Below are 24,108 nucleotides of genomic sequence, written 5' to 3'. Positions count from 1 at the left end.
TGTCCCCTAGGCTTACAAAGCGTGGCTAAGGACGCATGGGGAGGAGCAACAGCTGCCTGCCGTGGGGCTCACCAATCACCAGCTGTTCTTTGTGGGATTTGCCCAGGTATGGCCCCTTGGGAGAACTGGGTGTGTCTCCTGTCCACTCCCTCCAAAGCATGCCATTGGGAAAAGTTGGGGTCATGCAGGAAAGGCGCTGGGAAATGGGGCCCACAGCGGCCACGTGGGAAGTGCATTGAGAGAAAGCCTGGTGTCCAGAGCCCAGGCAAGTAGCCTGAGAGTGAAGTCTTCAGGAGGATTTTGTTTGAAGGGAAGGGCCGCTGGCTTTAGTGGAGTGCACCCGGAACAAGCAAAGATCCCCTCCTGTTACTATGGGGGAATGTGGAGAGAGAAACTGTAGCTTGGGAATACAAAATGGCTTGTTCGTGGTTACCTAGGGATTAAAATTAGAAGTAGAGTTAGTACCCAGGCAGGGCTTCTTTCAAGTACTTTACACCACAGCAGACATTCTTAAAGCCTTCCCCACAGCCACACCCAGGGTCCAGGTGTTCTTTAGAGGCTTCAGGGAACTGAGGAGGCATGTTCCCCTCCCTTGGAGTTGGCCAAGCCTCCCGCAGTCGCCCTGACAACTCCTGAGCTCACCAGCTGGACCAAGATGGCTCTGCTGTAGCTGAAGCTATGGCCTAATTCAGCTCCACTCTAGACCCCATGTGTCCCCATGTCTGTCCTGGCCCGCAGGTGTGGTGCTCGGTCCGCACACCAGAGAGCTCTCACGAGGGGCTGGTGACCGACCCCCATAGCCCTGCCCGTTTCCGAGTGCTGGGCACTCTCTCCAACTCCCGTGACTTCCTTCGGCACTTCGGCTGCCCTGCCGGCTCCCCCATGAACCCAGGGCAGCTATGCGAGGTGTGGTAGACCTGGGTTGGGAGAGAGACGGGCAACTGTGGCCAGGGGCTGAGGCTTCCGAGTTAGGAGAAAGTAAAGATCGGCCGCTACGGTTGTCTCTCCACACCACAAGTGACAGGAATCTAGTCCCCACCACCACCACGTTGTGCCTCTGCATTGAGGGTGCCTGTGCCTCTAGCAGAGATCCCACCATTCACTGTGACATCCTTTCATGTGTCACCCTGGAGGAAGTCTAGGCTGAAGTGCCAGTTCCTACAGAGAGAATTCTGGCTTCTTCAAGCTTACTCAATTTGGGGGCCAAAAGGATACGCCGGGGGCGTGCCCATCTCTCCCCAGGCATACTCAGTACTGTATGGAAATGAACTCAATTCCCTTCATCCCACCCTCAGCTTCCCCCACCCATGTTCCTCATGCTCCTAGTACTGCGGCTCCCCTCAAGGACAGAGCAACTGGACTCAGTGGAAGGCCAAGGGTTATCTCGGGTGAGAGGAGAAATGTGAATGTATATAGTTCGTGCTGGTTCCCTGTGTTTCAGGGTGTGAGTCTTAGGGATGGCTGATTGTCCCTGGGCCAAGCAGAAAAGTAGACCTAGTAGAGAAAAGGAAAGAGTTTATTTTTGCAGGGAAGAGGGTGGGGAGGGTGTGGTCTTGGCTTTTTAGGACCCTTTGCTAATAAATAGATCCATATCAGTCAACCGGTCTCTTCCTTCAGTCCTCTCTTTCCTTATTCATCCTCTCATCCAGTCAATATTTGAGCAAGTACAGCTGCCTTAGCTAGGGTTCCTATTGCTGTAAAGAGATACCATGACCACGACAACTCCTATAAAGAAAACCTTTAATTGGGGTGGCTTACAGTTTAGAGGTTCAGTCCATTATCGTCATGGTGGGACATGGTGGCAGGCAGGCAGACATGGCGCTGGAGAAGGAGCTGAGAGTCCTGCATCTTGACCCAAAGGCAACAAGAAATGAACAGAGACTGGGAGTGACTTGAGCATGTATGAAACTTCAAAACCCACCCCCACAGTGACACATGTCCTCCAACAAGGCCACACCTCCTAATAGTGGCACTCCCCCCATGAGCTTATGGGGAGGGGCGGAATTACATCCAAGCTACCACAACAACAGTAGTAATTTTTTTTTGTTTTTTTGAGACAGGGTTTCTCAGTGTAGCTTTGGAGCCTGTCCTGGAACTCTCTCTGTAGACCAAACTGGCCTCGAACTCACAGAGATTCGCCTGCCTCTGCCTCCCAAGTGCTGGGATTCAAGGAGTGGGCCACCAACGCCCGGCCAGTAGTAATTCTTTAGATACTGACTCACTTGCAGAAATGGGGGACTGAGATTTGAAGCCCAAAGAGACAAAGGTGGAGAGAAGAGCCCAGTTGGATCTATGCCGCTATGGTACATTCTCCACAGCTGGAAGGGTTTGCAGCTCCCCACTGCCTCTGTAGCCAACCTGCTACTGAATCCGGGAAGTAAGTGGTCAGGTCAGCTTGGCTTTTGTGTTTTTGAGAAAGGGTCTCACTATATAGTCCTGGCTGCCCTGGATCTCACTATGTAGATCAGGTTAGCTTTGAACTCAAAGATATGCCTGCCTCTGCCTCCAAACTGCTGGGATCAAAGGTGTGTGCCATCACACCCAACTCTTACTGTTTTTTAATTTACTTTAGAATGATATATTGGCTACCAGTAGAGTGTGCCCCAGGCACTGGGATGAAATGCTTTCTGTTCTTCGGGGTCTCCAGTTATTTCACTTTTAACCTCACAAGCTCATCAATCCCCACAGCCATGGTAATTCTACCAGGGCTCTGCTTCCATGATGCAAAACTAACCCTAACCACTTTACTGCAGCCAGGAAATCTGGATTGAAACGGAGGCTCTGATTAGTATGACCTAACCCTCAGTCTCTTCATCTGTAAAACGAGAATGACACCAAAACAGTGGGCAGAGTCTGATCACATGAATGCCCCTGGAGGTGCAAGCAGAGGTGAGTCTGTCAGTTTGGCAAAGAGCAGGAGGACTTGTTATAATTGCCTCTGGTGTCTCTGGTCTCTTGGGTATGTCACTAGTAAATACCCCACAACCTGTGTCCTACCCCAATTTTTTCAGTGGACCACACTGTCCCCATATGGGGTCATGTCATGTTCCCTGGACAAGCTAGCTGCTTACTGAAGGAGGGCAGTTACACTACCGAAGGAGCAAGATGTCTTTTGAACCACTGAGACACACTGCTAAATCTGAACCCCAAAACTCAACTACATTGTAGTTGGCAAAATGTATTGGGAAGAGGAGAGCTGTCATTTCTGGAGAACTAGTTCTGCTGCCAGCTTCTGTCACCCACTAGTGGATGACACCAGGCAGGGCTCAGCCCCTCTTCAGGTCTTGGTGTCTCAACAGTCTGTAAAATAAGCGAGTTGGATAAGATGATTTCTGAGACCATTCAGCTTCAATGCTTTGCAAGGGAAATTCAACCCAGGCTTAATGATATAGGACTTTAATCCATCTATCTGGGAGGCTGAGGCAGGAGGATCATATGTCAGAGGCCAGTTGGAATAACTTAGCAAGACACTGTCTCAAAATAATGTAAAAGGCCTAAGGCTATATCTCAGTGGTACACTGCTTGCCTAGCTTGAATGAGGTCCTAGGTTCATCTGCATAGTGGGGAAAAATGAATTTATGGGCTCTGCAAATTCCAGAACCCAAAGACATACTAATAAAGAATGTGTGGAGCTTGGCTGTTGAGCAGGGGTAAGACTCACATGTTAGAGCATACTAACCTCACGAGGTGCTTCTCGATGCCTGATTTTAGACCTGGATCGAGCCAGGAGTGATTATCTAGCAGACACCTGTAGTCCCAGCACTTGGGAGGGGGCAGAAGCAGGGGTTTTGCTTGTTGTTATGATTTCAGCTGGCTACATGATGAGACCTTGTCTAAACAAAATAAGACAAAACCCCTGATTGGGGCCAGTGAGATGGCCCAATGGCTAACGTGAGTTTGAGCCCTGAACCCACATGTGGGTGGAAGAAGAGGGCCAACAACCAAAGAATTCCACTCTGACGTGCACGCATTCGCATAACTGTAGTACATGAGGTGGGCAAAGGGTCGGAAGTTCAAGGCCATTCTCAGCTACAGATAAAAACTCGAGGCCAGCCCTGTCTGACAAAAAGGAACTCTTAAGTGCCTGTAACACCACAGTCTGTGTTTCATGACAAACAGAAGGGAACAGTGGGGAGAATGGGAAAAGATTCCAGGACTTCCAATATCAGGCCATACACACTGTGCTAAAAAGACACGTCTGGGACTCAGGTGCTCTTAATCACTGGCAGTTAGTCTTGTAAGTCAAATGCAGACATCTGTCTTCCAGCCAGATTCATCAGGCTGAGTGGGATTGCCACCAGCACCAGGTGTATTTCCATGCAACACAGGCCTCCCGGGCCAGGCACCTGTACAACCAGGTAGCTACAAGAAAGTTACACACAGTGAACCAAAGTTTAAGCATGGAGTGCCTCTTTGTGGAGCACTCTGCAGGCACCTGGTTCCAGAGGTCAAGCAAGGTGAACCTCAGTTAGATGTGATTTCACCCCTAATAGCCTTGTCAAGTTGAGGAATGATGCTTCGGTTGTATACCCTGTTGTGTTGAGGCAGAAGAGAAGATGAGCACCACCGGCCCATCTGTGCTATCCCATTGGGTAATTCAGCCCCAACCACAATGAGGAAGCCTGCCAAGAAACATGATTTTACCCTGATAAAACTCTAGACATGGGCCTGGCGAGGCGGCTCAGAGGTTAAGAACACCAGCTGATCTTCCAGAGCTTCTGAGTTCAATTCCCAGCAACCACATGTAGGGATACATGTAGACAGAACACTGTATACATAACAAATAAATACTTCATAAAAATAAGCACAATTTCAAAGGGCCTCCCGTGGTTCACCAGTGGAGGACACTGACACTGTTCTGGGCTTCAGAGAGAAATCCCAAATTCTTATTATATACAAAGATGACCTAAAGACCAGTGCAAAACCACCCAGCCATCTGCTAAGTATTTGCTAAGGCCTGCCTTAGACCAGGCACTAGCTGGGCACTAGGGATACAAAGATTAACCAGATGTAAGTCCTTGCCCCCCAAGAGCTCAGAGTGCAAGGTGTGATACATACATGTGGGGTACAGCAGGAGCTCAGGAAAGAAACGCACAGACCGAGAGACAAGGAAGGAAAAGACGATATCACTGAGCGGGAGCTCAGAGAACGGCAGAATTTCCCAACTGAAGGGCATTCCTTACAGATGGAAAAACCACCTTAAAAGGAAAACAGCTTGGAGGGGTGGAGAATATTCAGAAATGTGAAATGTTTAGGATGGTCAGTATAATGAAAGGGACATAATTTCCACCTGGGTAGCAGTAATAAAAGGGTGAATGAAACATCTGCTGTCTGTTCTTTTGTTTTTTGTTTTTCGAGACAGGGTTTCTCTGTGTAGCCCTAGCTGTCCTGGAACTCACTCTGTAGACCAGGCTGGCCTCGAACTCACAGAGATCCCCCTGCCTCTGCCTCCAGAGTGCTGGGATAAAAGGTGTGCACCACTACCGCCCAGCTATCTGCTTTCGTTTCTAAAGTTAACAGTAAAAAATCTCCACAGAACATTTGACTTTTAGAAAACATACAGAAAATAGGAACACAGCCTCACTATGTAGCCCCAGTGGCAATCCTTAATGGCTGAGTTTTCAGTACTTGGCATAAATTCCCTCCTATTGAGCTGTTCTCAAGTCCAATTAGGTGGTTATTGGTTACTCCCAAAATATAAGTGCCACTACTGCACCCTGGGGACTGTCACACTGATCTGGTCATTGCGGTTCATACACTTTACCGCTGGGTAGGACTATTGATTGCTCTTCTCCTTGGCAGCTTGCGTAACACCTTCAGACACTGAGAGCTAGTTCCCAGGGACAAAAGGCTTCCAGGTCAGTTCCTCTCAGTTCCTCCAAGTCCTGTGAAGTGTGGGGTGCCCTCAGTAATAAAGCCTTACCTTCAAGTTCTGGAAGGCAACCAAGGCCAATAGGGGTCTTTTGGGCTCCCCTGATCGACAACTCTGAAGAAGGTTTCCTATGCCTGGCATTGGGATTTCTGTTAGATGGTCTATGGGACTTGTGGGGAGTAAGTGCCACAGACTTACGGTGTAACTGTTGACACCGTTAAAGACAGTGTTGACAAGGTCTCACTGTGTAATTCCTGGCTGGGTTAGAACTCACTATGTAGACCAGGCTAGCATTGAACACAGATATGTCTGCCTTTGCCTCCTAATTTAATCCCAAATGTTGGGATTAAAAGTGTGGGTCACCAAGTCTGCTTTAGGCACATTTATGTATTGACTAGTTTTATTCTTATGACAAAACCTTTTTATATTTCACATAGGTGAAAACAGGCTGAGTTTAGAAAGCTTAATCAAAAAACACAGCTGTGCCAGGCAGTGGTGGTGCATGTCTTTAATCCCAGCACTCAGGAGGCAGAGGCAGGCAGATCTCTGTGAGTTCGAGGCCAGCCTGGTCTGCAGAGCGAGTTCCAGGGCAGCCTCCAAAACAATACAGAGAAACCCTGTCTCAAAAATCAAAACAAACAAAAAACCCATAGCTGGTCATGGAAGAATTTGGCTTTAGTATCATAAATTCTAAAGTTTAAGTTCCCCCATCTTTTCAAGTTTCTATTTCAAAACAATTTATACCTACAAAAAAGTTGTAGTATATCCCAACAAGTTTTTATATACTCATCTGGACTCATCAGCTGTTAGACAAACTGTTTTATGACAAATTATCTCCAACATACTGATTGGTATGCGACTGACTGAACAGATAGAAATCCGTTACAGAGAACTCAAGCAAGCATGGAAATGTACGGGCGTCCTAAAGACAGAACAGGCAGAGCGGCTACGGGCTATCCAATTTCTGTCAAAAGGTTGGAGAAGTCGTTGACAGGGGATATGGATGGTTATGCCTGGAGTCCAGTACAGAGTGCAAAAGCGGTAAGTTTTAAAGACCAGCAGTAGCAGGGCTGGTGGCTCAGGCCTGAAATCCCAGCACTCCGCGGACAGAGGCCGGACCATGAGGTCTAAAGTCATTCTCTGCTATATAGCGAGTCTGAGGCTAGCCTGTACTAATAAATAAGTGAGCTTCAGGTAGTGTCGCGCACTCTCGGGGGCGGGGGTGTCTTGCGGTGGCTATTCCACAGTGCTGGGAGGCTAGACATAATCACACTGCCGTCACCCTGGTCTCAGTCAAGAGTCCTGTCCGTGTGTCGCACCACGCATCCAGCTGCGGTGAGGAGAGCTAGGCATCGCCACTGAGCACTCCCAACAGCTTAGCGACGCCGAAGTGCCACTCTCGTCACCAGCGCGGAAGGCCGGAACTGTTATTCCAGGCCTGCCTCGGTGGGCAAGGCCCGGGCCCGGAATCCGCGGGGCGTTTCCGGTCTGGAGGATGACGCGCGAGGCCGTCTGGGAAAAGGGGCGGTGCGAGCAGGTGCGCGCGCAGCGGGCCGGCAGTGGTGGCGGAGATGGAGGAGGGTGGACGAGACAAGACGCCGGTGCAGTCCCAGCAACCCTCAGCGACGGCCCCCGCTGGCGCGGACGAGAAGTCGAGCGGCAAGGAGCGGCGGGATGCCGGGGACAAAGACAAAGAACAGGAGCTGGTGAGGCTCAGCTTCGGGAGCCCGGGGAAGAGGCCTCGGGCTGAGTCACTGCTGACTTGAAGGCCTCGGGCCCGACTCCCTACGACCCACCGCACCCGGGGGACACAGAATAGGGAGACCCTGCTTTTATGTCCCCCTCATTGCGCACTGCCACTCCCTGCGGGCCTCGCCACCACTTCCTGGGTCTTTGCCATAATTTTCTAGAACGACTTCCAAGCAGAGCCTGCATGGCTAGACTGCCTTTCCAGCAGGGTTGCTTCCGATCCCACTCCCGTCTCTGGTCCATCTGGGCCCTCCTGGGGTGCTCTCTCCACCTGTCCCAGGGTGAATGGGAGGAGAATGTGATTAGGGTTAATGAGCTTCTTCCCCCACCTTCCAGTCTGAGGAGGACAAACAACTTCAAGATGAACTGGAGATGCTCGTGGAGCGACTCGGGGTGAGTCAAGATGTTACCTGAGTGGGGAGTATGTTTGGATGTTTCCCACCTGCTTGCTCTATGTCACTTCGAGGCAACGACTAGGCTTCACATGATAGTTGTGGTAATGCTAGGGAAAAGAGTTACAGAGGACATTTGGATGGCGACTTGTGTCTCGGGCAATGTACAGGGGTTAGGAATCATGGGCTAGGAGTCTGTTATGATTTGTGGTTGTGATATGAGGGAATGTGACCCCTTTCGGTCTGAGCCTTGACATTCCCTGATCAGGAGAAGGATACATCCCTATACCGACCAGCCCTGGAGGAACTGAGAAGACAGATTCGTTCTTCTACAACGTCCATGACTTCAGTACCCAAGCCTCTCAAATTTCTGCGTCCACACTATGGCAAACTGAAGGAAATCTATGAGAACATGGCCCCTGGGGAGAATAAGGTAATTCAGAATATGCTGGGTGTCTGTGCAGTTGAAGAATTCGTTTATTTTAATTTTTGAGACCGGGTTTCTCTGTGTAACCTTGGCTGCCCTGGAACTCACTCTGTAGACCAGGCTGGCCTCAAACTCACAGAGAGCTGCCTGCCTCTGCCTCCCAAGTGCTGGGTTTAAAGGCGTGGGCTACCTTTGCCCGGCTGAAGAACCCTTTTTTAACTAGACAACAGGACCCATGGTAAATCACTGAAAGCCCAGTAGACCTGACCTAGCACAAAAGTTCATGATAATCAGAACAGCTCTTGAATGCTCCCCAGCTCCTTAGAAGACCTTGAGGTTTTCTTGGCATGATGTGTTTCCAACTGTTAAGATTTTATGTTGTTTATATGTTATTTTGTGTGAGCGCTCACTCACACACACACACACACACACACACACACACACACACACACACACACCTAGAGGCCACACCTGTGCATGCATAGAGACCCTTGGTGTTTAGAGGTGTTTGGTGTGTGGGATGCCTGTCATGTTACATCAGTGCTGGGATTTGAACTCTGATCCTCATGATCATTCAGAAAGTGCTTTTAACTCTTGACATCTCTAGCCACTCTAACTTATTTATTTCTTGAGGCCCAGTCTGGCCTCAGACTCACTGTGTAGCCTAGACTGGGCTTGAATTTGTGGTGTTCCTCCTCCTACCTCAGACTCTGGAGTGCTAGGATTAGAGGCATCCATAAGCCAGTGTGCCTGGCTTTCCTTTTTCTTTCAGTTATTGTTTGTTGTGTGTGTGGGTATTTGCCTGCATGTGTGTCGGCAGTGTGTGCCTGCAATGCTTGTGGGATCCAGAAGAGGGCCTCAGACCCCTGAGTTGCAAGCACTGCTGAGCTGCCATGTGCACACTGGGAATATCCAACCATGGTCCTGTGAAAGAACAACCTGTGCTCTTAACCTCTGAGCATCTCTCCAACCCCAGAAGTCTTGGTTTCTAGTGGACTATTGAGTAGTCTCCTAATTGGCTTGCTTTTGTCCTTGACCTCCTACATCTATCAGAAAGCAGTTGCTTAATTGAAATAGATCATTATTTTTTCTTTGTAGCCAGGCCTGTCTGGAACTCACTCTGTAGACCAAGCTGACCTCATACTCAGACATCCGCCTGCCTCTGCCTTCTCAGTGCTGGAAATTTTTATTAAAGATTTATTTTTACTTTATGTGGATGGTTGTTTTGCCTGCCTGTATGGTGTATGCTCACGACCTGCATGTAGTGTCTGTGCAGGCCAGAATCAGGGAACCGATCCCCTGGAACTGGATGAGTAAGACTGTGGTGAACCCTTGCATGGGTGCTGGGAACTGAACTCAGTTCCTCTGCAAGAGCAACATGTTTATTAACTGTGAGCTAGTTCTTCAGACTCATAGATTATGGGTCTTTTTTTTTATTGAACACTTTTTGTTTGTTTGTTTGTTTTTCTGAGACAGGGTTTCCTCTGTAACACCCCAGGCTGTCCTAGAACTCGCTTTATAGACCAGATTGGCCTCAAACTCAGACCTGCTTGCCTCTGCCTCCTGAGTGATTAAAAGTCCTTACCACCACTGCCCAGCTTATTAAAAGCTTTTTTTTTTTGGTTTTTCGAGACAGGGTTTCTCTGTGGCTTTGGAGGCTGTCCTGGAACTCACTCTGTAGACCAGGCTGGCCTTGAACTCACAGAGATCCGCCTGCCTCTGCCTCTCGAGTGCTGGGATTAAAGGTGTGCGCCACCAACGCCTGGCTAAAAGCTTTTTTTTAAAAAAAACTTGTTTACTTATTATGTGTACAGTTTTCTACCTGCATGTATGCATGCACACCAGCAGAGGGCACCGGATCTCATTACAGATGGTTGGGAGCCATCATGTGGTTGCTGGGAATTGATCTCAGGACCTCTGGAAGATCAGCCAGTGCTCTTAACCAATGAGCCAGGTCTCCAGCCCCATTATTAAAACCTTTTAATAATTTACTATTACAACTAAAATTTATGCTGGTTATGATGCATAATCCCAGTCACTTAGCATTTCTTAGCGGCCAAACTAAGTGATGTAATGAGAACCAGTGTCTCCATAAATTCAAGCTCAGGAGCCTTTCTCTTTCTTCAATTCTACATTGCTTATTACCCTTCAGTTAGGTTGGCTTTGGAGAGAGCTAGCAACACTAGCTTTAGGTTTTCTTTGAGGCTTAGCTCAGATCACATGGAAATTTTATGGGTGAATTTTGAGGACAGTGATCTTACTTCTTTATTGTCACATACTGTTTTCCTTAAACTGTTGGGTTTGGCCTTAAAAGATTGGTTTCTTTACAGTGTTTTGCTGCTGACATCATATCTGTTTTGGCCATGACCATGAGTGGTGAGCGTGAATGCCTCAAGTATCGGCTAGTGGGCTCCCAGGAGGAACTGGCATCATGGGGTCATGAGTATGTCAGGTAAGGCAGTTTCTTCCTGGAAATGTGAAGGGACTTGTAGGCATAACTCTGTTGGTTTGGGAAAATATCAATGTGTTGAATTCCCCAGAGACCTGCTTCTGTAATGATTGTGTTTGTGCACAGACATCTGGCAGGAGAAGTGGCCAAGGAGTGGCAGGAGCTGGATGATGCAGAGAAGGCACAGCGGGAGCCACTCCTTACCTTGGTGAAGGAGATTGTCCCCTACAATATGGCTCATAACGCAGAGCATGAGGCTTGTGACCTGCTCATGGAGATTGAGCAGGTAGATATGCTGGAAAAGGACATAGATGAGAATGCGTACTCAAAGGTCTGCCTCTATCTCACCAGGTAAGTGAGCATGGCAGAGGAGGGTAGCAGGCCCGCCTTCTTCAGCACTGCTCTCATTAGGCTTCTTCTCCCAGCGGATCTTAGGGTCATCTTAGGCTGTAGTCACTTGCTGATGCCATGAACTTCTTGAGGACAGAAACTTTGTATCTCCTTAGTTATCTTGGGACATAGTACCTAAGAACATGCATTTGGTATATATTTGAATAAAGGAATTAAATAAATGAAATGCACTTTCTGAATTTTTACATCTTTTCCTATGTAGTTGTGTGAATTATGTACCAGAACCAGAGAACTCTGCCCTACTGCGCTGTGCCTTGGGTGTGTTCCGAAAGTTCAGCCGTTTCCCTGAAGCTTTGAGATTGGCGTTGATGCTCAATGACATGGAACTGGTAGAAGACATTTTCACCTCCTGCAAGGATGTGTATGTAGAGAAGTTGGTAAAGGAAGGAATAAGTTTGTGCATGAGCGTTGTGTGAAAAGTCAGGGACTTGACAGTTTCTGGTGGGAGCACAGGAAGTGAGAATGAGCAGGTGTGATGGCTTTCCTCACAGGGTGGTACAGAAGCAGATGGCGTTCATGCTGGGTCGCCATGGAGTCTTCCTGGAGTTGAGTGAAGATGTAGAGGAGTATGAGGATCTCACAGAAATCATGTCCAATGTACAGCTCAACAGCAACTTCTTGGCCTTAGCTCGGGAGGTGAGATTCTCTGCTCTTGGCCCAAAGCTTTTTGTTGAAATTCCACCTGTCATTCTACCTCCCTAATACTTTTCACTGGACTCCTGGTTAAAGCTGCTATTCAGTTGGATAGCAGAAGGGACAGCTAGGGGATACTGGGGAGGCATTGTGACCTTCTGATTTCTCTTTAGCTGGACATCATGGAGCCCAAGGTGCCTGATGACATCTATAAAACCCACCTAGAGAATAACAGTGAGTAGCTCTGTGTGGGGACTGGAGGGACTGCTGTTTGCATTGGGAATAATGGCCTGACTAAACCACTTAAAAAGAACTTCAAATTCCCATACGCTTTATGTCCAGGTCACTGTTGGAAACTTAGACTATGATACTAACTTAAAATCAGAGACTCAGGCTGGGTAGTGGTGGCAAATACCTTTCATCCCAGCACTTGTTAGAGGCAGAGGCAGGCAGATGTCTTGAGTTCAAGGTCAACTTGGTCTACAGAAGTTCTGGATACTCAGAGATACACACGGCTACCCTGTCCTGGAAAACAAAACAAAATCAAGGGCTGCCTACCAGGTTGTGGTCTTTCAGGCCCTATGCTAACCTCCTCTTGTTTACCCCTGCAGGGTTTGGTGGCAGTGGCTCTCAGGTAGACTCTGCCCGGATGAACCTGGCCTCTTCTTTTGTGAATGGCTTTGTGAATGCAGCCTTTGGTCAAGATAAACTGCTGACTGATGATGGCAACAAATGGCTTTACAAGAACAAGGATCATGGTATAATTTTCTCTTTTTATCATGAATTCAGGTGTTACCTGAGAAGGATCCACAGTACAGTTTCCAGGGGAATCCTTTATAAGTTCCTTTGGGTAGGCCTTTCTAAAGCTGATAGTCTTCCTTGTCGTAGGGATGTTAAGTGCTGCTGCGTCCCTTGGCATGATTCTGCTGTGGGATGTGGATGGTGGCCTCACCCAGATTGACAAGTACCTGTACTCCTCTGAGGACTATATCAAGGTTAGTCTGGGCAAAGCTTACTCACTGTAGACTTTTTCTTTTCATGTTCTAGTGCCCCCCCTTTTTTTTTTTTTTTTTTTTTTTTTTTTTTTTGGTTTTTCGAGACAGGGTTTCTCTGTGGCTTTGGAGGCTGTCCTGGAACTCACTTGGTAGTCCAGGCTGGCCTCGAACTCACAGAGATCCGCCTGCCTCTGCCTCCCGAGTGCTGGGATTAAAGGCGTGCGCCACCAACGCCCGGCTCCTTTTTTTTTTTTTTTAATGAGATGGCTTAGTTACTATCTGTCTCTATGACCAAGACAACTTATAAAGCATTTTAGCTGGACAGTGGTGGTACATGCCTTTAATCCCAGCACTCAGGAGGCAGAGGCAGGCAGATCTCTCTGAGTTCCAGGCCAACCTGCTCTACAGAGCAGGTTCCAGGACAGCCAGGGCTACACAGAGAAACCTTGTTTCTAAAAAACAAAATTGAAAAGAAAGAAAGTATTTAGTTGGGGGCTTGCTTATAGTTTCAGAAGGTCAGCCCATGACCATCATTGTGGAGAGCATGGCAACAGCAGGCAGGAATGTTGCTGAAATGGTAGCTGAGAGCTCACTTCTTATCTGCTCATGGGAGACAGAGAAAGGCACCGGGCCTGTCCTGGGCTTTTGAAACCTCAAAGCCCACTTCCAATGACACACCTCCTCCAATAAGGCCACACCTCCTAATCCTGCCCAGAACAATTCCACCAAGTAGGGACCAAGCATTCAGATATATGAGTCTATGCGGACCATTCTCAGTTCAAAGCACCACATGAGGCATGCCCAGTTTTTCACTCAGGTAAGGCAGGTACCATAGAGAGGTCCTGCTGCACACTTTGTAGTTAAGAGGGGAGGTAGCTTAAGATTCTACTTGCTCTTTGCAGTCAGGAGCTCTCCTTGCCTGTGGGATCGTGAACTCTGGGGTCCGGAATGAGTGTGACCCTGCCCTGGCGCTGCTTTCGGATTACGTTCTCCATAACAGCAATACCATGAGACTTGGTTCCATCTTTGGGTAAGGTTTCCTGCTGCTCTTTCCTTATTTATTTTTAAATTCTTAGGTTTCTGAGACTGCTGCTCTTTCTGTTAGTGCTCAGCTTATAAACTCTAGAGAAGTCATTGCCAAAGACTACAATTTGCAATTAAGTATCTGGCTCTTGGTGAATGTGTTGCTGATTGGTTCTATTTTGTTCTTCTTTGCTGTGTTCCTGAGTATATGTTGGGGACTTTATCTCCTGACTTTGTAGGCTAGGCTTGGCCTATGCTGGCTCTAATCGGGAAGATGTCCTAACACTGCTGCTACCTGTGATGGGAGATTCCAAGTCCAGCATGGAGGTGAGTCTTTCTATAGTGGAAAGGTAGTGGACACCTCACTAAAAATCCGCTTAGAACTGCAATTTCAAGCTGTGCTTAATGGCTCATGTCTGTTATCTCAGTGCTTCCGGGAATTGAGGCAGGAAGATTTCAGTGAGTTCCAGGCCAGCCTGGGCTACAGAATAAAACTGTGTATTAAGTACCCTGTAATCTTACCCCCCACTCCCCCAAAGGGGGAAGGCAGACTGGAATTTAAAGCCCTGATGAGGCTTGGTGTCGTCTTATATTGTACTGTGCTCCAGCCTTGGAAACCCCAGTCAAACCACTTGGTCTGTAAGGAGGAGAATCTCAGTGAAGTTAAGGATTGATGGCTGTGCTGCCAGCTTTCTGTCCCTAGAACAGAGCAACACATCGTGGTGGGAAACACATGGTGGGACAAAGCTGTTCACTTTAGCAGCAAGCAAGGAAGCAGAGGGAGGAGCCAGGGTCCTTCTTCCCCGCTTAAAATTTTTTTCCTCACTGTCCCCTTCTAAGGAACCAACCCCCTAATGATTTCAAAGGCTTCCTAATGAGCCCTGCCCCTTAGTTTCCACAACTTGCCAAGATTCCCAAGAGTGCCACCGCCTAACATGTCAGAGATCCATGCCTTCTTGAATGTGGTTTGGGGAACATTCTAGATGTAAGCCTCAGCAGTGATTCTCACTTCTGGTCATTAGCTAACCTTAGTTTTTCTTGCTTATGCAGAGCCATTTTAATGATAAATATTGTATAATTGTCAAAAGCAGAGATTTGAGAGCTAAAAAGATCCAAGCACAAATCTTGCTGTTTGTGCTTACAAGCGCAAGATACTGGACAGTTAACTCACTCTCCTTAGGCTTCATTCTTTTCTGTCACCTGTTTTATGGAGTTGTAAGGACTGTGTTTAGAGGTAAGCAAAGCTAGGGCTGTTGGGGTTGCAGTCAAGCCTGATGATTGGTGGAAGGGGAGAACTGACTTAAATTGTTCCCTGATCTCACATGTGTACTGTGTGTATGCAAATACTAAATGAGTAAATGTAATAAAATAAGAATGTACAAATGGGTTAGCACAGTGTCTGACATATTAAGTATTCACTGATTTTACAGAAATCAGTTACCCAGTGTGGTTAGGGAGAATAACTTACAGTGGGTCAGTAGAGTTAGGTTTTGAATAAAGGCACATAAGCAAGCATTTTAATAGCTTACTGTGGTTGGGTATGGTGGTACACACCTTGAATCCAGCACACACTGGCAAAGACAGGGAGATCGCTGGATTCCCAGGCTATCCTAGTGAGACCCTGTCTCACACAAGGAAAAGGAAAGGAAGTTTTACTGTGTGTAATGTTAGCTTTCTTATTTGTAGGTAGCAGGTGTGACGGCTCTAGCTTGTGGAATGATAGCAGTGGGATCCTGCAATGGAGATGTCACTTCTACCATCCTTCAGACTATCATGGAGAAATCTGAAACTGAGCTCAAGGATACCTATGCTCGTTGGCTTCCTCTTGGCCTGGGCCTCAATCACCTGGGTGAGAGGATGTTTATTTTATCAAAGGGCTGACAGTAATTGGACACAGTTGGAGGGTCTATGCATCAGAGTGAGCTGGATACAAGCCAGCGTCCTTGGGCCCTTGCCTCTCCTGTAGGGAAGGGTGAAGCTATCGAGGCGATCCTAGCTGCACTGGAGGTTGTGTCGGAGCCATTCCGAAGTTTTGCCAACACTCTGGTGGATGTGTGTGCCTATGCAGGTCTGTGCCTCAGCCCCCCCAGCTCTGCTTCCCTTGTCCCTTTCTCCTCGGGTTGTTGCTCCTTTGTCTTTCTTCCTGCCCTCCAGATGTTTAAGGCTTCCCCTATTTGCAGGGTATGTTTTTTCTTGCTGTCTTCTCATTTTTCCCTCTTCACTCACTGCCCCACTGAAGGCTCTGGGAATGTGCTGAAGGTGCAGCAGCTCCTCCACATCTGTAGTGAGCACTTTGACTCCAAGGACAAGGAGGAGGACAAGGACAAGAAGGACAAGAAGGACAAGGACAAGAAAGAAGCCCCTGCTGACATGGGAGCACATCAGGTGTGGGACCAGCATGCACTCTGAGAAAAGACAAGCATAGATAGGAGAGGGAGAGTGGACTTAGCTTTGTTTTGGCCTCCACTTCCTCCCTCGGGTACTGTCACATGTCAGAATGACAGGACTGAGCTTTGTCCGGGAAGGGCAAAGTGTCCCCTATAGGATAACTCTTGGTAGATGAGTTGTGGGTCAAGTTGGGTGACTTGGGTTTTGTTCCTGGAACTTACTGGGTTCTTGTGCCTCTGGAATTGCAGGGAGTAGCTGTCCTGGGGATTGCACTTATTGCCATGGGGGAAGAGATCGGTGCAGAGATGGCACTGCGAACCTTTGGTCACTTGGTGAGTAGCAAGAATAGACTAGAAAGAGTGGGTATATTTTAAACCCAGGGCCTTAAACATACATGGCTGTGATTCACCACCGTGCTATACCTTAACCTTGGCTAATTCTAGTTTTGATGGCTCGGTTTCTTGGAGAAGCAAGTCTCTTTTGACCCATTAGCCTATTCCTATAGTTGAACTTGACTTGCCATATGTATTCATGTGCATGCTAGAGGTGCCTAGACTTTGTCTGAGACAGGATCTCTGTCTTATTACGTAGTGTTCTATTGCTGGGAAGAGACACCATGACCATGGCAGCTTTTGTTTGCTTGTTTGGTTGTTTGGTTTGTTTTTGAGACAGGGTTTCTCTGTATTGTTTTGGAGGCTGTCCTGGAACTCGCTCTGTAGACCAGGCTGGCCTCGAACTCACAGAGATCCGCCTGCCTCTGCCTCCCGAGTGCTGGGATTAAAGGCGTGGGCCACCAATACTCAGAGCCACGGCAGCTTTTATAAAGGAAGACGTTTAAGTGGGTCTTGCTTACATACAGTTCAGAGGTTTAGTCCATTATTAACATGGTGGGAAGCATGATGGTCTTAGGTGACCCTGTCAAGGGACCATTCAACCCCAAAGGGGTTGCAACCCACCACAGGTTGAGAACCACTTAGAGAATAGCTGAGAGTTCTACATCTGGATCCATAGGCAGCAGACAGAGAGACACTGGGTCTGGCTTGGGCTTTTGAAACTACAAAGCCGATCCCCAGTGACACATATCCTCCAATAAGGCCACACCTCCTAGTCTGTCGAGTAGAGCCACTCTCTGATGACCAAGCACTCCAATATATGAGCCTGTGGGGGCCATTCTTACTCAAACCCCCATGGCAACTTACACTTCTCCTCTGAGTACACCAGGCTGTCTGGTCCAAGAGCTTCCAGGCTGTCTGGTCCAAGAGCTTCCAGAGACTCTCTGTCTGTACTCCTTTTCCTAGTAGGAGCATTGGAACTGCAGCTCTCTGCTATTCTGTTTTTATATGGGTTCCAGGTATTTAAACTCAACTCCTCTCGCAGGCAGTTTTACCCAGGGAACTGCCTCAGCCCTGCCTGAGCTTGTTTTCCCTCTTCTCCCATTCTGTTGTTTCTTTTTTATCGCCAGCTGAGGTATGGGGAGCCGACCCTCCGCCGGGCTGTACCTTTAGCACTGGCACTAATCTCTGTTTCAAATCCACGACTCAACATCCTGGATACGCTAAGCAAATTCTCTCACGATGCTGATCCAGAAGTTTCCTATAACTCCATTTTTGCCATGGGCATGGTGGGCAGTGGTAAGTACTGGTAAAAGATCTTGAGCAGACTGGAAGATCCAAGGTTCTTTTTGTAAGGGTTTGTAATGTCTCATATTTCTAGGTACCAATAATGCTCGTCTGGCTGCAATGCTACGTCAGTTAGCCCAATATCATGCCAAGGACCCCAATAACCTCTTCATGGTGCGCTTGGCACAGGTAAAGAACAGGAGTCTCCTTTTTCTCGTGTGGCAACAGCAGTACCTGTGCTGATGCAGGGCGGCCCAGGAGGGGAGATGTCTTCTCAGCTATGACTCCTCACTTAACACTTGTTTGTTTTGCAGGGCCTTACACATTTAGGGAAGGGCACCCTGACCCTCTGCCCCTACCACAGTGATCGGCAGCTCATGAGTCAAGTAGCTGTGGCTGGGTTGCTCACTGTGCTTGTTTCCTTCTTGGACGTCCGAAACAGTGAGTTCCTGTTGGAAACAGTGCATGGTTGGCACATGTGCCTTGTGTCTGTCCCTAGCAGAGCTACCTTGGCAGTCAGGGTCAAGATCCCAAGTTAGTTGTTTTTCTAGGTTCATTGGGCTTGTGGGAGGCCTTATGAGACCTTAACTTCTCTCAGTCTTCATCTGGCCCAAAAGATTTGAAGGTGAATCTACTCGGAAGGTCAATCTGATGGGCTAGGAAAAGTGGTTTTCAGGGCTAGGGATGTGAAGAACGAAGGGGAGACGCATCTTGGGTTAGTAGTGGGATGTACAAGGAACATGTATGCCACAGTAGGTTAGTGGGTCACGACTGGGATGGGTTCCTGAAGTTCAGGCCTGACCTGCCCCAGTGTCTACAGCTCTGTTCTCTGTGCTCCCTCCCTCAGTCATTCTAGGCAAATCACACTATGTACTGTACGGGCTGGTGGCTGCCATGCAGCCCCGAATGCTGGTTACATTTGATGAGGAACTGCGACCATTGCCAGTTTCTGTCCGTGTGGGTCAGGTGAGGAACTGGGTAGAAAAAGGTGGGCTCAGGGGATACATAGAAGTTGAAATACTGGTGTGGGCAGAGAGGGGGTTGGGGATACTGCTTTTCTCCCTTCTGGAAACCCTTTATTTCAATTTTCTCATCCCACAGGCAGTGGATGTGGTGGGCCAGGCTGGGAAGCCTAAAACGATCACAGGGTTCCAGACACACACAACTCCAGTGTTGTTGGCCCATGGGGAACGGGCAGAATTGGCCACTGAGGAGTTTCTTCCTGTTACCCCCATTCTGGAAGGTTTTGTTATACTCCGGAAGAACCCCAACTATGACCTTTAAGTGGCCACTAGAGACCCTGGCTGCAGCTGATTTTTAGCAGGCCATACTGCCTGCCAGTGGTGGCTACTGTTCCAGATCTTTGGGGGAATTGTTACCTCCTGTTGTTTTGTTACTGAGTAAGATAACTTTGTTGAATAAAGACCTTTATCCCCAAGGTCACTGTCTGTTTACTGGGTGTCATAGCCTGGCCTTAGACTGGAGAGGATGTGAGAAAGCATTGTTCAAGTTAACACTGAGCCTAAAGGCAGCTAAGCTCATAGTCCCTAAGAAGTTGGTGGATTTGATGAATTTTATTTTGTTTCTTGTGTAGACAACACTTGCCTCAAACTCAAGGGAACTTTGGCCTCTGCTTCCAAGTTCTGTCTCCCTCTCTCTCTCTTTTTTCTTTTTTTTTTTTTTTATATATATACAATCTTCTGGCTACATGCCAGCAGAGGGCACCAGATCTCATTCAAGGTGGCTGTGAGTCACCATGTGGTTGCTGGGAATTGAACTCAAGACCTCTGGGAGAGCAGTCAGTGCTCTTAATCGCTGAGCCATCTTTCCAGCCCCCAAGTTCTGTCTTTTAATATCTAAGTCTGGCCTTGAGATCATAATACTTCTGCCTTCACCTCTGAGGATGCTAAGATTACAGATCGTGCATCACCACATCTAGATTTAAAGAATCCTCTAGAAAATTTATCTGTACCTTTTTGTGTGTAAACTCTTAGAGCCAGCCTTCAAAGGACTTAGGATTTTGTGCACTTTTCCCTTCAAACCCGTCTTTTTCTGACTTTGGACTTTAGATGCCCAAGAATGTACAGCCCCACTCCCTTCTGTCTTGCTTTGTGTTTTTATCTCCTATGATCCACCCTGTGTTCTCTTAGGAGGCTGCTCTTTGAGTGGTCTGGTCATGCTAGCATCTCTGGGCTGTTGTAGAAATCAGAAAACTTGTCTTTGACTGGGCAAGTGGAGTCACAGGGGAGAGGACCAGCGTCTTCCTGGGAAAGGAGTCACTGTTGATGGGCGACATTCATTCTGAGTGTGGGTGGTACAAGTATAATCCTCTACTGTGGGGCCTGGTCTCCTGTAGATGTATGTGTCTGACAGTAGGAGTAGCATATCATCCTACCAAATAATCATAGGTAATGTTTATGCAGCACTTACCTTGAATTAATCTCTGAATAGTAACTGGTACTCAATAGGTGCTGTCAGTGTTGGGAGAATAACTTGTTTGTGTTTCTGAGACGGCAGCAATTTCAGAGGTGAGTATACACCTATATTTTCCCTAGAGGTTTTGACTTGTTCACTGACGTATGAGAGGTAGAGACCAGGATTGGGATCTGAAGTATCTCATACCTCAGTCACTATGGTAATATGCCTCTGGGATTTGAGACTTAGGGCCTCCTTGCTTTAAAACAAACCCCCCCACCTTTTTGTTTGTTCAAGGCAGGGTATCTCTATTATAGTCCTGTACTGGAAATCACTATATAGACCAGGCTGGCCTCAGAAATCATCTGTCTCTCTAGTGCTGGGGTTAAAGGTGTGTACCACCACACTTGGCTTGATTTCTTCTTTTATGTGTAGGGATATTATGCTTAGGTGTGTGTGAAGGGGCCACAGAGGGCATCAGATCTCCCTTGACTAGAGTTACAGATGGTTATTAGCTGCCATCTGGGTGCTGGGAATCAAACCCAGGTCCAGCCAGTGCTTTTAACCACCAAGTCATCTGCTGTAGAATAATCCTCTTTCTCTCTCTCTTTTTTTTTTTTTTTCAAGACAGGGTTTCTCTGTGGTTTTGGAGGCTGTCCTGGAACTAGCTCTTGTAGACCAGGCTGGTCTCAAACTCACAGAGATTCACCTGCCTCTGCCTTCCAAGTGCTGGTCTTAAAGGCATGCGCCACCACCGCCCGGCTGAATAATCCTTCTCTATACACTGTGAATATGTATTACTCTCATTGGTTAATAAGCTGATTGGCCTATAGCAAAGCAGGATATAGGTGGGACAATCAGACAGGATACTGGGACAAAGGGGTGGAATGAAGGGGTCACCAGGAGCCGCAAAGGGAGCAGGACATGCTGGAGGAAAGGTAAAGCCACAAACCACGTGGCAGAATGTCGATTAGTAGAAATGGGTTAAGTTGTAAGAGCTAGTTAGTAATACACCCGAGCTATTGGCTGAGAATTTATAAGTAATATAAGCCTCTGTGTCCATTATTTGAGAGCAGGTAGTCAGTACTGGAAAACTCCTACAGCTATCTCCCAGTGCCACAGTAACTTAGGATCTTAGCTGGAGAAGCAACAGTAACTTTAGGTCTCCAAAGTCATCTTACTCTTACTTGGCAGTTGTATGAAAGGTTTAACCATGAATGTCAGCAAGCCTATTCTTGTGCCCCTTCAATGTGATTCCTGACTGGAAGAATCAGTTGTTTTCTAATAGTGATATAATTAATTGCCTTATCAGGTTTATAGATATAGTGACAATAAGTTAAGTTTGGAAACAAGAGGCAAGCTGATCTCTGAGTTCTATACCAACCTGGTTTGCATATTGAGACCTTGTCTGCAAAAAAAAAAAAAAATTGATGTGGGCTAGTGGTATATCTGATTGGTAGGGTGCTTGCCTTGCATAGAGCCATGGATTCAATCCCCAGCATTGCATAAATTGGGTGAGGTAGTAACCAGTCATCCTTGGCTACATACTTAGTTTGAAACCAGCCTGAGCTACATGACACTCTGTCTCAAAAACAACAAAAAAATGAAAACCAAAGCCAGCAAGGTGGTTCAGGGTAAAGGTACTTGCAGCAAACCTGATGACTTGAGCTTGATATGATATCTGGATCTACGTGGTGGAAAGAACCAACTATTAGCAGTTGTCTGCTGACTGGAACATGCATAACCCCCCCCCCACACACACACACAATAAATGTAATGAAATATTTAAAACAAATGTAAACCAGGTGTGCTTGCCCATGCCTGTAATCCCAGCACTCAGAAAGTTGAGACATAAGGATTTCCAAGGTTTAAGGTGAGTCTAGTCTACAGAGTGTCCCCACCCTCCCTGAATTATGCAATGAAAAGTCACATGAAAGCAATTGTGTGTCTGTGTTGTGACCAGTATTGTGCTGGAATGTGAACAGAGGTACTTGGTACCATTGAGATGACCTAAGGCCAGAGCCAGGTGTTATAGGCCTGTAACCACAGCTACTTGTGAGTCTGATACAAGGTTCACTGCTTGTCTGGGCTACATAATGCATTTAAAATTACCCTGGACAACATAGTGAGGCCTTGTCCCGAACAAAAGGATGACAGGGAATATAGCTTAATGGAGTGTCTGCCTTTGAGTGCACAAGGCCCTAGGTTCAGTGCCCAATAATGCCTGCCCCCACCCTCAAAAGAAAGTGCATAAGTACCTGGATCAGGCAAGGGAGTCTGAGACCAGGAGAAAATGGACGTAGGCAAAGACAATATGATGTGGGTTGGAGTAGCAAAGCAAACAGGAGGAAAACTGTTCCCAGAGACCATGCTTAGTTTTGCTTAGCTAAGTATATAGAGTCCAGGGAAATATGGGGAAAGAAATTAAGTAGAAATTCAGACTTAGGCCGGGCGTTGGTGTCGCACGCCTTTAATCCCAGCACTCTCGAGGCAGAGGCAGGAGGATCTCTGTGAGTTCGAGGCCAGCCTGGTCTACAGAGTGAGTTCCAGGACAGCCTCCAAAGCAACAGAGAAACCCTGTCTCAAAAAACCAAAAAACAAAACAAAACAAAACAAAAAAAAAGACTTAGGTTGGGCAGTGGTGACACACACCTTTAGACCCAGCACAGAGATCCGGCTGCCTCTCCCTCCTAAGCACTGGGATTAAAGACGTTCACCACCAAGCCCAGCAACTGTTTTTTTGTTTTTTGTTTTTTTTTTTGGTTTTTCCAGACAGGGTTTCTCTGTATTGTTTTAGAGGCTGTCCTGGAACTCACTCTGTAGACCAGGCTGCTTCTGCCTCTCGAGTGCTGGGATTAAAGGCGTGCGCCACCAACGCCCGGCTAACTTTTTTTTTTTTTTGGTTTCCCTTCCCTCCTCTCCTACCGCTCTCCCACCCCCAATCTACTCATACAGCAACTGATTTTTTATTTATTTATTTATTTATTTTTGGTTTTTCGAGACAGGGTTTCTCCGTATTGTTTTGGAGACTGTCCTGGAACTCGCTCGGTAGACCAGGCTGGCCTCGAACTCACAGAGATCCGCCTGCCTCTGCCTCCCAAGTGCTGGGATTAAAGGCGTGCGCCACCAACGCCCGGCTGATTTTTTATTAACTAGTTTGCTTAGGGAAAAAGAAAAAGCCAGCAGAGAAGGAAACACTACATGATAGCAGTCACCAACACAAGTGAAAAGTCAGGCAGCACCACATTTCACCGGTTCCTTCCATTAAGTGTATTACCTTCCTTCAAAACTGTTGTTGCTTGAGTCTTTAGAAGTGGTATCTTAGTTTACTAATATCACACCTGCCCCCACGTATGTGTGTGCACACAGATATTTGTGTTATCCAGTTGTACATACATATGTGTGCATATGGAGGCCAGAGGTCACTTGGTATTTTCCTGGGGAGCTGTCAACATTCTTTCTTGAGACAAAAATCTCTCATAAATATGGAGTTCAGCTGGGCGGTGGTGGCACACGCCTTTAATCCCAACACTCTGGGAGGCAGAGGCAGGCAGATCTCTGTGAGTTTGAGACCACTCTGGTCTACAAGAGCAAGTTCCAGGACAGCCTCCAAAACAATACAGAGAAACCCTGTCTCGAAAAACAAAAAAAAAGAAAAAGATCAACTGATTCAGATTGGTTGGTTGGTTGTTAAGCCCCAGGGGCATCTTTCTGTCTTTGCCTTTCTGGTGCTGG

At 47.4% G+C, this 24,108-nt stretch overlaps 2 protein-coding genes across 8 annotated transcripts in view; both read left to right on the top strand.

Moving 5' to 3' along the window:
- The window catches only part of LOC101830064 (EEF1AKMT4-ECE2 readthrough transcript protein), a 34,468-nt gene extending 32,870 nt beyond the window's left edge, over positions 1-1,598 (top strand). For 6 of the 7 annotated variants that reach the window (XM_021228126.2, XM_040751068.1, XM_040751070.1 and 3 more), the window contains one exon: positions 11-882. In XM_021228126.2, coding sequence (XP_021083785.1) covers positions 11-400 — 390 coding nt within the window. In that variant the 3' untranslated portion in view covers positions 401-882. Of the gene's footprint in view, positions 1-10 lie in introns of all 7 variants that reach the window. The other variant, XM_005071633.4, reaches the window with a different exon arrangement.
- A 5,804-nt stretch (positions 1,599-7,402) lies between these two features.
- Psmd2 (proteasome 26S subunit ubiquitin receptor, non-ATPase 2) lies at positions 7,403-19,396 on the top strand. The gene is made up of 21 exons (XM_040751066.1): positions 7,403-7,578; positions 7,958-8,014; positions 8,282-8,446; positions 10,771-10,892; positions 11,016-11,240; positions 11,503-11,661; positions 11,792-11,936; positions 12,107-12,167; positions 12,545-12,691; positions 12,822-12,928; positions 13,831-13,958; positions 14,191-14,278; positions 15,638-15,800; positions 15,918-16,019; positions 16,191-16,336; positions 16,588-16,671; positions 17,802-17,970; positions 18,053-18,147; positions 18,273-18,399; positions 18,806-18,924; positions 19,060-19,396. Exons 1-21 carry the CDS (start codon positions 7,444-7,446, stop codon positions 19,240-19,242), a joined length of 2,727 nt encoding a protein of 908 aa, XP_040607000.1. The 5' UTR covers positions 7,403-7,443; the 3' UTR covers positions 19,243-19,396.
- Positions 19,397-24,108: the final 4,712 nt, after the last annotated feature.

Source organism: Mesocricetus auratus, unplaced genomic scaffold (assembly GCF_017639785.1).
Source record: "Mesocricetus auratus isolate SY011 unplaced genomic scaffold, BCM_Maur_2.0 Super-Scaffold_100008, whole genome shotgun sequence".
Classification (NCBI taxonomy): Eukaryota; Metazoa; Chordata; class Mammalia; order Rodentia; family Cricetidae; genus Mesocricetus; species Mesocricetus auratus.
The sequence above is the reverse complement of the archived record's forward strand: the minus strand, read 5'-3'. Positions and strand labels throughout refer to the sequence as shown.

Excerpts from the sequence above, each read along its gene's own strand:
- Psmd2 (XM_040751066.1), top strand. The coding sequence starts at position 7,444 with ATGGAGGAGGGTGGACGAGACAAGACGCCGGTGCAGTCCCAGCAACCC. Across the intron at positions 13,959-14,190 it reads AGACTTGGTTCCATCTTTGG|GCTAGGCTTGGCCTATGCTG; the intron begins GTAAGGTTTCCT and ends CTGACTTTGTAG. Across the intron at positions 15,801-15,917 it reads CCTGGGCCTCAATCACCTGG|GGAAGGGTGAAGCTATCGAG; the intron begins GTGAGAGGATGT and ends CCTCTCCTGTAG.